A 16794-nucleotide genomic window follows, 5' to 3' on the forward strand; every position below is an offset into this window, starting at 1 on the left:
ACTAACAAATCGGATGCAGAGGCCTGGCTTTGGGGGTTAGAGCAAGCACGGGGGGGTTTGAACAAATCAGCACCAAACATACACCACCAGCGACAAGGGGCAGCCGGCTGCAGGATGTAATTACAGCGTTGGCTGCCCAATGCCACACGCTTCGGACAAACGGGCTGCATGTGTCGCACCGGAGGCTGCAAGAGGAAGACCGACCGCAGCAGAGGCAAGTAGAGGTGTAGGGGACTATAGGGGCATAGTCTGTTCAGCTCACCAGGCCCAGGGGCTTCGGGTTAAGGGGTGCCTTTAGACATCGGATTCTTCTCACCAGAGCTGGTCGCTGTCAGGGGGAGCCTCTGGATTCAGGCTGCAAGTGTCGTCTGAGTCCAGGAGGGTCAGCCAACGCTGAACTTGAGGTCAGGATTGCCAGGGAACCTGTTCCTGATCGGTGCTCCACCTGAACACGGACTGGAGGCATTTGGTGCAGAGTGGGCAGGGCTTGTGGATCCAGAGGGCACCGGAGTCCTTTGTGTAGGTTTCTTGGGGACAGAGCTGCTTTCCTCAGGAGTCTCTGATCTTTTGTGAAGGGCAGGCAGTCTTCCTCGGGTTCTCAGGGTTGCTTGCTGCAGGACAGGTGTCGTCTTAGCAAGGTGTTTGAAGCTGGAGACAAGTCAGTAGTCTTCAGGCTTTGCTGCTCTGCATCTTTTGTCCTTGGGTCGACAGGAAACTTGTTTCCAGGTCTGAAGGGCCACCTAAATTCTACATTTAGGGGCATTTTAGGGGAGACGCAGGTAGGGCCAATGGGCACCTAACCTGGGGTGACTACATCCTCAATTATACCACCCTCCATTTTGCTACCCTACTGTGGTGAGGGCATAGACCAAGCCCTGATTGGAGTGGTCTCTCCATCTTTAAGATGGTGGGGACTGAAAGATGTGCTTCACCTCGCCTCCCCACCTTAGGGGTGGAGTTGGCACTGGTTTGCACACTTCCTATTCTAACTTTTCCCACCCAAAGTGGGGGGTGTAAACTGGGGGATGCTTTAGAGGTAGCTGGCCTTTGAAGCTTCCCTCTCGAGCACTGGGCCCATCCTGGGGGAGGTGGTGAACCTCAGCCCAGGATGTGTATTGTTTCTTGTCCCAGAGAGCTGACGCTCTTGACCTAGTGGTGGCAGGTTGCCTTCAACCAGTCTGTGACCAAACCAGAGTTGGCAAGTTTTTCAGGGGGCACCTCTGAGGTGCCCTCTGGGTACATGTTACAGTAAATCTCAAACTGGCATCAGTGTGGGGTTGAGAGGTGTAGTTTAGTACCAAGTATTCCTGTGTGCCATCATAGTGCTGTGGAACTAGAGTTGTCGAGTTTCCAGCCCGTGTGCTCTCTGTGGCTTCCCTGGCACTTAAAACATTAAGGACTGGGCCCAGATATTGTAGGGGCATATCTGCTCATGCGGATATGCCCACACCTGTGGTATGGTGCACCCTGCCTTAGGGCTGGTAAGGCCTGCTAGAGGGTTTACTGCTCTATATCTTAGGCAGTGCCAGCTGACATGGCACACAGGCAGTGTCAATTTGTCATTTTGTCTGCACCAGGCCATGAATGCTAAGGAAGCGGGGGTCCCTAGGTGACCCTCTTCAATACCAATGCCCCTGGTACCAAGGTACCATTTACTAAAGAGCTACAGGGGGTCTGAAGGGCCAATTGTCGAATAGTTTTGAAGAAAAGTACTGGCATAGGGGAACTGGTTGCTATGTACCCTGTGCACTACAACCAAAACCACATCAATATCCAGGGGAAAAGTGAGGCCTAACCGTGTCAAGAGGCACTTGCTCACAGTGAGTTAGATGGATCGCGATGAAAATACAACATACAGTATTGTCAAATTTGTATCTGTTCTAGAAACTAGGGGCATAATTTAGAGGGCAGTATGGATTGAAACCCTTAAAGAAAAGAACTCCATTACCTTGCATCCACCGCTCCTAATAACCCCCCCCCCCCTGCTGGCATCAATGCTGTCCTCAGCCACACCACATGCAATACTTTTTAGCCCCTGGGAAAATCCATTGCCAAAGCCAATAGGTCCCATAGGTGTGACCTGTAGACTTTGCCAATGCTTGTTATAATGGGAATAAATATCTTGTTGCAGCTGTGCATATGTGTTGGTGTAGCAGCCATGTCTTGATTGTGCACAATGGATCTTTTTTTTAAACTTCTGAGATGGTTAGGCATTCCCCCCTTTTCAACTATCAAAAGGTCCTGGATAATAGAGGTGGTGTGAAAATTGAGTTGTGGTGCATAGCGCTATGATCGGAAAGGAAGGATAGCTTTACTGAGCACCTGGAGAGCATCCCATACATAGTGTAGTCTTTGTCTTTGGGCATGGCCGACTACACATTTTAAGTGGAGGCTCCAAGACCCCCCCCCCCCCCCCCCCGCCCCCCCCCCTGAAATCTGCTTGCATCCTGTACTCTGCTCGCCCTGCTGGAGGGCTTTTCCGCTGCGAAAACAGACGGAACTCCCTGGATGTGCTGGGGGAGCCGTAGATCCCGTAGAGGAAAGCTGTGTGGCGGATCGCTCCATCTGCCATGGCATCACTACTGGGCTCCCAGTGCGTGGCCTCCCCAAATAGAGCGGGTGACCCCTGTACCGAGAGGGCCATGGCGCACTGGTGACTCCCTGAGAGGCAGGTGGGGGTGACGTGGAGGGTGTGCTCCCTTGCCGGGAGGGTGGCATTGTTGAGCCCCATGGCTGTGGTCTTGGGCCTCTAAAATGTGGGGCTCCTGAGCGACGTGGAGTGGCCCTTTGCTGAAGAGATCAAAGACTGTCCGCCCCCTGCGTAGTGTTGAGAAGTAAACCGCTGGAGGCCCCTCACTGACGGAACATGCCCTCCGGGAGGTGGGGGGGGTCCCTGAGCTGGTCTGCTGGGGCTCCCACAGAGATGCTTGGTACTTGTGGGGCCACAGAGAAGCCCCCACAGTAATTCAGCACCACCTGCCAGCTTGCGTTGGGAGGAGGGTGCGGCTGCGGCGGCAGCTGCTGCTGCGAGTTGGCGTCCGGAGCAGTCCAGATTGCCCATTGCTTGCTCACCCAGTTGGGGATTCTGGCTGCTGGCCCCTAGGATGGAGTGGGGGGAGCAGAGGTTAGACGCCGACTTGGGTGTTGCGAGGTAACCAGACTCTGCTGTTGCCTGTTGAGTTTGGGCCCCCCCCATATAGCTTATGGAAAAGGATCCGAAGAGACTGTGCTTGTGGGGAGGCCTTACAATATTTTGACGCACCTGGGGGTGAACTGAAGCCCACTTCTCGCCTGTGGTGCTCTTGTGCCTCATGGAGCCCACTTTAAACACTCTTTGCGGCTGGCAGTCCTTTTCCGGACGAGGCTACGAGGACTGGGGATACAGGTGGGGAATTGAGCATATTATATCCCTCTATACAGATGATGCACTGGTGTATCTGAGAGCCTCTGTGCTCGCCCTGTTGTCTGCAGTACAGCTGTTTGAAACGATGTTGGGGCGCAGGGATGGTTTGGTCCACAGCCTTGATCTGGGGTTGGGTTGGTAACTAGCTAGATTTCGGTACCTGGGGATGCAGGTGACACACACCCCCAAATGCAATAAGAGTCCAATATGGATAGAGTACATCGGGGCTTACAGGCTTTAGCGACTTTGTGGAATACTCTCCTGTTGTCATTAGCAGGCAGGGTTGTTGTGGCCAACATGGTGTTAATGCCCAGGTGTCTCTACTAAGTGCTCAGAACACATAGTACCCCATAGACCGCCATACGTGCTCGCCTGCATGTCACCTGCCCTTGCTGGTAAGACTGCTGGCACAGACCTGGGAATTGGCAATAGTTTGTTACCCATTAACCTCTGCTCTGTAGGAACCTGCCGCTATGTTGGCTAGTCATTCTTGCAGATTACTAACAATGCCAGTCTCAAACTGGTGAGAGGGCGGTTGTGATACACTAGGGGATCTATACCCTGGGGTTATGGTAGACATTTGCAGGTATATTTTTCGGCTTCCAGACTAAATCCCACAGTGCACATATTACCCCCCTTCTCAGATCCCTCCATTGGCTCCCTGTTCGGCAACGCGCTCTTTTCAAGCTTGGCTGTACCATCTTTAAAGCCCGGTCTGGCACTGCCCCGGCTTTCATTAACACAGCCATTCAAGACTATATCCCCCCTAGAGAACTGCGCTCTACAACCCAGCAACTACTGGTAGTACCTCGCTTCAAACGGAAAAAATGGGGAGGTTCCAAATTCTCTACCACGGCTCCCGCCTTTTGGAACTCCCTCCCACTCCAACTGAGGTCTTGCTCCCAATATCCTTTATTCCTCAAAGACCTCAAAACCTTTCTCTTTACCGAAGCCTTCCAATCCTAACCTCCCTGTTCCCTCAGTTGTTATGCCCCTTGAGCAGTAGTAATTACATAGCGCCAAGAAACCGCCTGTTGTATGTGCGCTCTACAAATTCCTTAAACTCAAACTCAAACTGCCAATTATATCGGGCTCCATGTGCTCTTAGTGTTTCTCTGACACTTGCATGTCCAATCTACTATGACCATAAGCTGGGTTGCTTACGGTAAAATGAAGTCAGAGAGCTAATCTTCACTCTGACTTGTTGGCCCACAAAATCTTGTTCAGTCACGATTTTCGTCCCCACCAAATGAACTGTAGCATTAGTGACTTTAGGTCATAAAGGAATTACCTTTGTAATGAGATTGGCATGGCTTTGAAAAGTTTGAGAACCCCCTGGAGAATTGTCATCTTAACTGTGATTCGACCCAACCAGGATAGGAACAGTGGAGACCACCTCCAGTAGTCCTTGTGGATGGAAGTGAGTACCCTCAGGTAGTTGGCTTAGTAGAGACTACCCGATTGGCTTAATATAGATGCCAAGATATTTCATGTTTCCTGGACCATTGAAGTGGGGACCAGGCTGGGATTTGGTTGATCTTGACAGATTGAGGATTTCAGATTTGCAGGTATTGACCCTGAGCCCAGATACAGCCTTAAAGTCTTGCAGGTTCCTGGAGAGTGTTGTAGGGAGATGGTGGTGGTAGTCAGAAGTAATAGTACCTCATCCTCAACTAACATGATGTAGTGGTATTTACTGATAAATGGGATGCCCCTTATCTTTCCCTCTTGCCCTAGCAGCAAACAGCTCAATGCTTAAAGCAAATAGCAGGGAAACTGGGCATGACATCCCTGCCACATCTCCCCTTTGTAAGCAAAAGGGTTTGGAGCGCCTTCCGTTCACTTGAGCCTGACAGTAGGGGATTGATAGCCCACCATCAGCATATTTATATAAAAATTGGGCCAAAGCCAAATTCTCCATAGTGTGCACCAGGAAGCCCCAGTCCACCCGGTCGAAATCATTCTGTGTCAAGCAACACAAAGGTAGCTGGTATAGCTATCTTATCCACTTTCTTGACCAAGTGAACTAGCCTCCTTATGTGTTTTCTGTCCTTTAATGAATCTGGATTGATCTGGGTGGAAAAATGCTGTAAGCAGTGATTTCAAACTTGTGCAGTAGGCCTATGGGAGGCACACAGGTCAACAGCGAGACCATGCCAGTAATTTGTATGGAGTAAAAGGCTTGCATTAAATGAGGGGTCAACGTTGTAGAGAATGCTTTGTATAATGTCTGAATAAAAAAATATATATATATGAACGCATTTAATTTCTCAAAGCCAAAATCTGATGTGTTGCCTGTCTGGAGTTTGATATCCCCTATGTACTTCTGTTCTTTCTTGTGGCGCAGTTGCCTTACTAAATGGGGTTCTAGCTTGTTACTCTGGTCAGAAGAAATATTCCCAGGTCTCAGAAGTGCTAATTCAGCTTTGTTTGTATTCAGTGCATTCAGTTTTTTTCAGGCACATCACTTTTCTACCCTAGTTGGTTTCGCTTTATGTTTATCATCAGTCGTGACAAATTAGTCCGCTGTCACCTTCCGTCTGCTACTCCTCATGGACCCCTGCCATAGCTCCAATACATCAGCAATGAATAGCCACCATAGAAGTGTCTTGAATGCAGGCCCAGCTACTGTTGTGTGGGGTGTTACGGTTAAAGGAATAAGGAATACAGCCTCTTAATGTGTTTATTTAACTCTGAGTCTCTAGCGAAATATTTAGCTCCTGGGTCTACACTGTTTGGCCTCCAAAGTGAGACGAGCTCCAACGGTGCATGGTCAGAAAGGGAGATCACATACATCATGGTTTCACGCAGCCATTGCTTAAGACTGTTGCTGAGCATTCTATAATTTGGCCTACAGTAGGATTGTGTAAGCTTAAAAATAATTTGTAGTCTTAAGTATTCTCATGACGGTCTCCTCATGGATTTCTTGAGACCCAGATCTCCTAGAGCATATTTCAATTTTTTGGAACAAGTCGGACTAAGTATCAGCAGACTTGTCTATAAAGATGGGTCCCAGAAAGTATTGAAATCCTTCTGGAGTAAATCACCTTTGGCAAGTACTCCCTTTGTCACTAACAATGGGATCAAAACAGAGTCCTAGTTTGTATTGGGAGCATATATTGTTGCCACAGTAAAAGGCCTACCCTGCAGCGAACCAGCTACCATTATAGATCAGTCTGGTATATTTATTGGGGTACTTCAACCAATTGGGGTGCAATATGAATAATTTTAGCAATGTAAATTGTGAGGGGGAGGCAAGAGGAAGTAGGGTGAAGCCACCAAATGTTTCCTAATAAGTCTTTCATAAAGCCTCTTGTACCGTTTGGGTATGTCATAATGAAGTTTTCAACTGTATAGACCAAAAAAAGAGCATAAATTGGAAACAAAAATGCATTGGAACAGTTACGTTTTGGTCCACCAACCTGAACATTAAAGTGCACTTCTTTGAGGTGAATGTGCATGTGATGCCGTCCTTCTCAGTGCAAGAGAGATTGGTTGTAGACTGACCCAGTGCTCTAGGCTGCATGGTCTGGTGAGTCGACGCAAAATGTGAATGACAGTTGAACCAGACCAAGGGATGAATAGAACTGGCCTTAAGCTTTCTATGTATGTATGACCCTTTTATGGCTTTTTTGATCACAGGGGGTTTCCTACACAGTTAAATTGGTCTGTATGAAAGACCTAAATTGTATTGCAATAATTGCGTCAAGACACTAATGAAATAGTTAAGGAAAAGGTTGTGTATGAGAAGAGAACTTGTAAAAATATGTAGACTTTTCAAAATATTGTATTTACTTAGGTAAAAATATAACATGACAATTAAAAGCCTAACCGAATCCAGTATACTTGTCACATTAAAGGGGTGCAGCAGCGAGTTGTAAATGAGTGACATGGGCTGAAAGAGAACCGCAGTGCACTGATTCAGGAAGTCCCAAAAAGTTAGTTGAACAAATTAAGTCAAAAGAATGGAAGCCATGTAAAAGATGCAGGTGGGAGCATTGCTTCCAGGCGTATCTCCAGGCAAAAAAAAAAAACTAAGGAGAAAGATACGGTTGAAAAGGTAGGGTAACAAATCTGGAATGAAAACTGTCGTTCTGAATGTGTAGGTGTGAGGAGGTTATGTGGCGGAGTAAGTAGAGAGAAAACTGGGTAAGAGGACAAAGGAATGGAGTAAACAGATGGTCTGGGGTGGTCTCTAATACAAATGTAAAAAATAGTTTACACTATGGAGCAGACAAGGACATATACAAAGAAAGTGACCATTGTAGCAGGAAAATGTTCGTTTTTTAAATAGTTTTGTAAAACACACAAATGTATGCGAACTATGGATTTTTAAACTTTTTTTATGACAAAATTTCATTAATACTAAGATAGTCAATTTTTCCCTTATTGCAGTGTTAACTTGCACTGGATTCTCAGTGAAGGTGACTGAGGTGAGCTCTGCTGAAAAATGTGATAAAAGAATAAAGTATAGTAATACTAAAGGAAACCCCAATTTAATATCAACTAGTCCCCATAGATTTATATTGGCAGAAAATAGCAAGTTAATTTGTCGTCTTGTTACCTAAGCCTGGTTAACAATTTACAAATATCAAAGCTGATCCTGCATTTAACAGCAGGAACATGGTGCACAGTATAGAGTGCTTTGTTACAAATTTCTTGTTCCGCAAGTCCCCTGCGAGCAGTTCAAACATACCGAGTAATGCTCCTACCACGCCTTGTTTTTTTGTTTCGTTATATTTGTGAGCACTTTGGCCTTCAAAGGTGTATTATCCATGATATTTCTTCCTGGGTTCAGCCAGTTGTAATCAAATGGGTTCAAATGTCAATTTCCTGAGCCTGAAGGTAATGTGGTTTCGAACAAGGACCAGAAACCAAAGATGTGAAATCTGCAAGAAAAATCAGCATATATGAAGTGAGAAGTAGAACTCTGAGGATTTCTTCCTTATCATTTTTGTCTGTAAATCTACTTTATGGAATCCCCTCTGAGCATTTGGAGCCCAAAGTCACTTGACTCAATTGGCCGGAATTTGGGCCAAATAATGCTTTTGTACATATTTATTATTGCTTCAACTGTGCTCTGCATATATATGAAGACTGTTAAAGATTGACTACCAAGGATTCCCAGCTTGACTGAGTAATTGGAGCATGTAAATCTATAAAAGATGGAGGTAAGTAATTTATTTGAGAGAACTTGATCTACTCTTAGAGGGCAAGCACAACAGGGAAGATTTTGCCTTAGAAATTTCCTTTATGGGGGTTCTAAGCAGATTCTTCCATTTGTCAACTAAACTGACTTCTCTTTTTGCTTATCTGTTTATTCATCCTTTTAATCTTTTTTTCAGCTGAACGTGCTTTGGATACCATGAACTTTGATGTCATAAAAGGAAAGCCAGTGCGTATTATGTGGTCTCAGCGTGATCCGTCACTCCGTAAAAGTGGAGTTGGAAACATTTTCATAAAAAATTTGGACAAGTCTATTGATAACAAAGCACTATATGACACATTTTCTGCTTTTGGAAATATTCTCTCTTGTAAGGTGAGTGCAGAATGCTTACCAGTGCGACCCGGTTGACCCGTTTTCCAAAATGAATGTTTGAAAATGTAATCAACACTGTAGACTTATCAAATGATTAAGTGCTGTTGAATTCTATAGTTGTGAAATGCAGATGTGCTACATTTGGTTTGCCGTCCCCAGTTATGGTTGCATTACCTGTGTGAACCCTTGTGTTACCTTCAAAAGATTCTTAATGTTTGAATTTTTGCATCAAATGAGTAATTTTGACCTACGGTGCTATTAGTTTTTGTTTTTCTTTGTTGTAAAATCTCCACTAAAGTATCTGCTTCATCATTTCTAATACTGTTGAACACATACCAAAAAAGTAAAACTATTTTTTGACAGGTGGTATGTGATGAAAATGGATCTAAGGGTTATGGCTTCGTTCATTTTGAAACCCAAGAGGCTGCAGAGCGAGCTATCGAAAAAATGAACGGTATGCTCCTTAATGACCGCAAAGTGTAAGTATTTAAAATTGCTGGCTATGAACAAAATTACTTTGAGCACTTATTGTACGTATAGGTATTACATGTCGGTTCTTTATTGCACAGTTGCAGTACTATAAAAACTCCTATTTCGCTGTGATCTATGAAATATATTCCTTATTTTGCGAAAGTTACATCATAATACCCTCTGCAGAGCTTCAACACTGCCAATTTTTTAATTCGTAAAACACAGTTCCAGGCATATGAGCGGTTTCATGTAGCTCATTGTTTAACCTATTTATGAAAGCCATTCAAAACCATAACATTCTAAATGCAGTTGAAGACCCATTGATAGTTCTGCCCTGGTTGGCTGGGCCACTGGAATTATGCTGTAGGATTGAGTAAATTATGCTGCAAGAAAAGCCATATTATGCGACGTAATGCAGCACATTTTGTGGTAGAATTACTTCATTATATTGCCATTATTACACTTGTTAGCACTGTTAGGGAATTGGTTGCACCTCATTAGTACCAGTCCAACACCCAAGGTGACAAGTTGAGCTTTGCAAAAGGCCTACCCCTACGCAGCAACAAGAGTTGCAGCGTTTTAGTAACTTTTGAAGCATCTGAGCTAGAATTTGTTTTCTTGCATAAAATCTGCAGTTTATGCAGTGGCTGATGGATTATGTGCCAAGTGCAGCATATCTATGATTATGCTTGGGAAAATGCCACGTCCGCACAACCTCCTAAATCCAGTGCCTCTTTGTAAGGAAGTGGATTTCTGTTGCAGTAACCCCCCCCACTTTTTGCCTGATACCTGATGCACTTTTCCTTGGTGTGACCTGGGTCCCTGCCAATCAGGTACCCAGGGCCTGTGTTCCTTCCCTAAACCCTGTACTAAAGCCTAAACCAATTAGCATCTCTGGCCACATGTCAGCCCCTGGTATATGGTACCCAGGGCATTGTGACCAGAGAAGACCCCTAAGGGTTGCAGCACTTATTGTGCCACCCTTAGGGGCCCTGTACCCTGACACAAACACACTGCCTTTGCAGGCTGAGTGTCCTGGTGCAGAACTAAAAACGGAGTCGACATGGCACACATCCCTGCGTGCCATGCCCACAATCCCACTGCCCTGGCATACATCAGCCACCCCTCTAACTGGGTGCCCTATGCCAGTGGTGAGGACACGGGTGCATGAGCCTGTGCCCCTACAGTACCCAGGGCCATTCCTAGGCACTGTAAGTGCAGTGCTGCCATTTAAGAGTATATGGTGCTGGGAGATGGCCATCATGGTGCTGTGGAGTTTGTGTTGACTATGCTGAAGACTGACAAGTTTGATATCAAACTTCTCAGCACATTAAGCCCACACTGATGCCAGTGTTGGATTTAATGTAAAATGCACTACAGAGGGCATCTTAGAGATGCCCCCTGAAACCTAGCCTACAATCCACAACTTGTCTGAGAGGCTGCCTAGGGTGCCACACAGCAGACATGTTGCCGGACCCCTGGGTGGAGAGCCCCCGCTCTCCTGGGCCTGCAACAATTCACTTCCTGGGCGAGGTGCTAGGTCTCGTCTCCGGGATGGGCAGGGGGAAGCTTCAAAGGCATGTCCCCTTTGTGAGCTTCTCCAGGCCTCTTGCTGTACTCAGCAACTGGCCCCCACTCTGGTGGGAAGACTGGCGAGAAACCCTACGTGAGGAAAGGGGGTGTGCCAGCCTGTGCCAATGCCACCCCTCAGGTGGGAGAGGTGAGGTGAAGCACAACTCCGGGCTCCGGCTGTCTGGAGGGTGAGGAGCCCTGCCCAATCACAGCTAGGCTCCTGCCCCCCTCCCACCGGAGAGGAGCAGGATAGGGGGTGTACTCACCCCAGGACAGGGACCCATTGGTCCCTGCCCTCACCCTACCTGTAACGCCCCTAAATGTAGTACTTGGGGGCACCCTGAACCTTCCTCCTCAGATCCCGATTCGAAAACAAGCAAGCAGATCAAGAAACCAGAAGACCCGCCGCGCAGCTGCTAAAAAGAGGACTACACCAACTGACTTGGCCCCAGCCCTACTGGCCTGTTGATCCTTGAACCTGCTCCTGTGGAACTCCGGCACCTTCAGTGGTCTGCAACCTCAAAAACCCCAGAGGACCTGACCACCTTGAGACTCTACCAAGACTGGGACTCCCACAAGTAGTGCTTCTGCTCAAACAGCAATACCCCTGGTGCCAGCCAGGAACCGCGAATCCAGCACACTCTGCACCCGCCAAGCCCGGCCTGTGCCAGAGTGGACAAAGACCCCTAGGAGGTCCCCCCGGCGATTCTGACCTGGAATCCAGTGCCCAAGGACCCTCCTCGACGACCCAGACGATGCCTGCAGCCTCAGAACCAGAGGCCCCTCCAACCGCGACCAGCAGGGGGTAAGATTTTCCGACGTCAAGACACCCCTGCACCCGGTGCCCCGCGGCCCCCTGTGCCCAACTCCTGGGTGCCTACCTATCCTCCAAGATTCCAACTTACCCCTCGAAGTGTTGGTCGCTCCTGAAGATCATCCGTCCCCGAGCCTGCAGCCTTAGTTCACTTTCCAAGATCTCCATTGAATAACATTGAGCACCCGACGGCTCAAAAGCACCCTGCACCCAGCCGCCCGAGTGCCCCTAGCAGTGCAACCTATGTCCTAATCTACTTCCCCATTTGCCCTGAGCAAGTGACTAGGAGCCCAGCTCCCACAGCCGCGTGGCCTGCTCGCCAGCAGGCACAAACCGAAGGCCCCCTGCCTCTCATTGGATAACATTGGGCCTAACTACCTCTGCACCCGGCTGCCCCTGTGCAGCTGAGGGTGTACTAACCGTGCCTACCTGACCCTGGGAGACCCCTGAGTCTATGCCCAGAACCATAAATCTGCCATTTGACTACTTACCTAAAAGCCGATAACTCACTTTTCTTCTATAGGCTAACATTGACTGGTTTCACTTGGAAATTCTTTTAAGTGTGGAGTTTTGGAACTTTGAAATATTCATCTAAAATCAGCCGAACAACGAATTCCGATTTACTCACCTGTTATCAAGAGAGACCTCAGTGCTGCATTTTGTAGCTCAGTACTGACCCTGAAAAGTAATTTTAACCGTACTTACCAGTAACTTGAATTTCCTTCCATAGGTTATCATTGCCTGCTTTTTGCTGAAAGTTTCAAAGTGTCGATTTTTGAAACTTACAATTATTCTTTAAAAATCGTGCCAATGATAAAAACGTAATTACCTGCCTGTTTTAGATAGATGTCCCAGTGCTGAATCTAGGAGCCCAGCGCTGAATTACAAAAGTAACAAGAACATACTTTACCCGGAACTCACATTTTCTTCCATAGGAAACCATTGACTGGTTTTCTGTGAAATTACTTCTAAGTGTCGATTTTGAAAACGTATAAATATTCCTTAAAAATCGCCTGTATAACTTAAGCACAGTTTCTCAACTGCTTACAGGTGGTACACTAGTGCTGGATCCAGGACCTACACTGACCTTGGAAAAAGTAGCCATAACCCCACTTACCTGCTAAGTGAATTTCCTTCCCTAGGATAACATTGGTAATTTGATCAGAAAAGTGTCAACTTTTAAAATAGCAAAATATTGCTTAAAAATCACAACAGTAATTAAAACTTATTTACTCACTTGTTTCCAACCACTGTCCCAGGACTGAATCTAGGATCCAGTCCTGGAGTTAGAAAAGTATATTTTGATACCTCTTGTTGGGTCTAAAATAAAACAACTATATATTTTTATATACAAACCATTGGCCTAGAGTTCAGTTCTTGAGTGTGTGAGACCATGTGCTGCCGGAGTGTGTACAAGAAATGCTTTACACTCTTCTCTGATACTGCCTTACTACTCGACCAAGCTACCACTTTAGAGAGTAAGGTTATATCTAACTTTAGCCTCTGCCAAACCTCTGGGGACTGTGGACTCTGTGCACACTGTACCTATTTGGGAACGGTATATACAGAGCCACTTTCTCACACCCTTCCTATGTTTATCGCACCGAATAACCACCATGGAGTGTCTGTTAGTATGCAGGATAACCCAGAGTTCTTCATCCCTGTATAAATTCAGAAGCCTTGCAACAGTCTGAGAGAGCATTTTGAGACCTCCTCTGATCCAGAGCACCCAGTACTCTGAGTTGTTACTCCATGTTTTTGAATTACTAGTACCCGAGTCTCCTACATTCTCCTAGGGCTGCAGGTGAGGCAAGCTACCAGTGAAGATATCTATAGGCCCGACTATCGTGGCATAGGTGTGCTATTAGCTGTTGAGACTTAATCTCCCTGATTTGCCCCTCCACAGGCTCCCTGAGGTAATCTGCATTTTTGGTCATCCTGTGGCAGCACAGATGGCACCTTTGTCTGGCACTCACTGGCATCTGGTCCTGCCCAGACTGTCCTATCCTAACTTCTGGGGTAAGCGTCTAGAGCTTTCACCACCAGCTCCCAACTTTCTCATGTCCTGCAGCTTCAACATGGGTAGACCGGCAGACTCACGGTCACGCCTCTGTAGACCCAAACTTCACCCTGCATGGGCTCCACACTTCTAATTCCTCAGGTCCAAGACCAAGGCAGCACTTCTGAGTCCAAATGAGAGGCTAAATGGGAGAAGCGCCCATACCTCTTGCAGATTGGAGCCTTCTGAGATCCCTGTTGGTTAAGCCCATGGAGAGCTGAGCATTCTAGTTTGCCGGTAAATCAGTATTGTGAGCTCCGACTTGCCTTGGAGATTCTTCAGCAGTTAGACCATAATCGCCACTTTTTTTGTATCCAGTCAATTGATGAAAGCTAAACATGCTAATCGCCATTATTAGCCCTGCTGTGCACTAATTTTTGTCACCACAATGTGTCTTTATACTATCTACATAATTAATTTCTAGTTTTTGCTAGTACCAGTTAAGTTTAGGATTTCACTTACTAAATGCAAAATAAAGCATTGTTTTCATAGTAATTGTACTGAAATAAGTACACAATTGAAAAAAATAAAAAAATTACTAATTTGTGTAATATGTCCCTTTACGTGCCATTTCTGGGTTTTAATGACATTCAGAAAGTTCTTAAAATTCATTCACCCCCCCCCCCCCCTCCCCCTCCCCCTCCAATCCTTCACCCCCATGGCAATATAGGACGATATGCACAGTTATGTATTGCACAGTTGTGATCAGCGATTCCATTGTCCTGCATTACACTATCCACTCCATGCATTTTTTGATTGGCTAGAATGTTGGTCTCTGGATGAATTAGCATGATGTGTGGCATTCTGCTGGCTAGGTTTTTGCATGCAGAGTTTTGTAAAAATATTTGCAGATGGTACAGAGTTGAGTTCGTGTTCTCCCATTTTAACGCCCATAAAATACTTTGCTCATGGCTACAGCAAGAATGTCTGGACTTATTTAAACCAAACTTTGCTTGAAGGTAGAATTGTACTCAAAGCTTGCTTTTGTTGGTTGGTGTAAATCTGTTCACCTTCATACTTTTTGAGTCATTAACATTTACAAAGGTTGCAAGTAGAATTGCAAGAGTGTACACATTTCTGATGGATACATCTGCCTGTGGATTCCTCACCTTGTGAATATCCCCTGCGCAAGCATTCCACTGAACTTTTTTCCCCAGCTCTCTACGCCGACGTCATAATGCTTCGGCTCCGCTCGCAACTCCGTATGGCGCCACCGGAGCCACAAGAGCCACGTCAGCGTGATGTCAGTTCCCTTTTTTCCGCGCCGTCGACGCGTAACGGTTTTCCAGCACTCTCCTGCTACTTTGTAGTCTTGTAGTGGGTTACTGTTGTGAATTCACCATGTCTTCGACTAGGAAGTCAGTTTCAAACCTTGTAGGGAATGTGGGGGCCACATGTCAATGACTGACCCCCATGAAGATTGTTTGTGGTGCCTTTCTTCTGACCACGACGTGGAGGACTGTTCCAGCTGCAGAAGAATGAACCCCAAGGCCTTGAAGGAGAGGGAGGCGAAGCTCTTCATGGCCAAGGCGAAGAAGGAAAAGAGGGGTTGGAAGAAGGAGAGATCGAGGCCGGAGTCGTCGACTTCGCACTCTTCGAAGTCGAAGAAGCATCACAAGAAAAGAAAGCATAGCTCTCGGCACCGGTCTTCGAAGAGCAAGGCTTCGAGATCGCCGTCGCCTTGACGTCAGGATGTTGTTTCTCCTTCTCCATCGAAGTCTCCAGAGAGGTCACCTTTGCCGAAGCGGACTCCGGCGCAGTCTCCGGCACAGTCACCGGCGCCAGTGGAGTCTTCTGCTTCTGACGTCGAGCAAGAAAAAGAGCTTTCTCCAGAGCCGGCTGATCCTGTGGCTCCTGTTGAGGACTTTTCGGCTCCGGTTCCAGGTACTCCTCAGCCGGATTCGGGATCAATCCCTTATCCGCAGTTCCCGACTCCGGGTGCGGATTCGACACATTTTCTTAATGCGATGTATGGGATTTTTCAACGGGCTGCCTTCCCATCCGGCGCACCATCTGGTCCCGTGGGTCCTATGGCATACACCTTGGGAGTGCGGCAGCATTATGCTCAGGCCCCATTTATGCTCTTTTTGCAGACTGCTCCTTCGTGGCAGTTTCCGGCGCCGCCAACTCCACGTTCGGTTCCACCGACACCGCGTATGGCGCCGCCGGCGCCGGTTCCTCGGATCCGTTCAAGGAGAGAGGCCCAGAGAGTCTTAGAAGAGGAACGTTATAGGGAGGATGTGAAAGAAGGTGAGGTGGATACATCTTCGGACTACTTTGAAGGCATTCAAGATGCTCGTGGTCTTGATACAACTCCGGAGTGGGAGCATTCTTCTTCTAGATCCTCACCACCGCAAGAACTGGCTCCCTATCATATAGTTATTAAGAAGGCCTCAGAGTTGCTGGACTTGCAGTTACCCTCTGCTGAATATAAACCAAACCTTCTAACTGCGGTACTACATTAGCTAGCTTCAACTATTGAACCCTTGTTGCCTTTTAATGAGGCTATCTTGGAGCCAGTTATGGACGTCTGGCGTAAGCCACTCTCTTCGCCGGCAGTCTCCAGACAGGTGGCAAGAAGATATAGGGTGTGTTGGAAAACCACTCCCACACTAGAAGGGGTGGTGGTGGTCTTCCGGACACACTGTGGTAGCTTGGCTCGAGTGGTCAGGAATCAGGCTCCGTGCTAAGCATACAACATACCCAAACAATAACCATGCGTGCATCCGTTCCAAAAACGACTACACCGTAAAAATTATGAAAATAACTTTCTTTATCTGCTTTTTCTCTTAGTTGCTGATTGGAGAAAATAAATAACAATCACAATATACAAACTTTTTAGAAAGTGCAGGACAAATAAATACTGGCTTAATGATTCAATAAATAGGGGTGATCATAAATACTGAAGGCGTAAATAAAAGTGCAATACAGACAGG

General features: G+C 46.8%; 1 protein-coding gene across 2 annotated transcripts in view; it reads left to right on the forward strand.

Annotated features, from left to right (window-relative positions):
• PABPC1 (poly(A) binding protein cytoplasmic 1) overlaps positions 1–16794 on the forward strand; it is a 541973-nt gene that overhangs the window by 59743 nt on the left and 465436 nt on the right. For both annotated transcript variants that reach the window (XM_085605165.1, XM_085605166.1), the window contains exons 3-4: positions 8749–8942; positions 9306–9421. In XM_085605165.1, the coding sequence (XP_085461291.1) occupies positions 8749–8942; positions 9306–9421 (310 nt within the window). The remainder of the gene's footprint in view (positions 1–8748; positions 8943–9305; positions 9422–16794) is intronic.

Source organism: Triturus cristatus, chromosome 5_1 (assembly GCF_964204655.1).
Source record: "Triturus cristatus chromosome 5_1, aTriCri1.1, whole genome shotgun sequence".
NCBI lineage: Eukaryota > Metazoa > Chordata > Amphibia > Caudata > Salamandridae > Triturus > Triturus cristatus.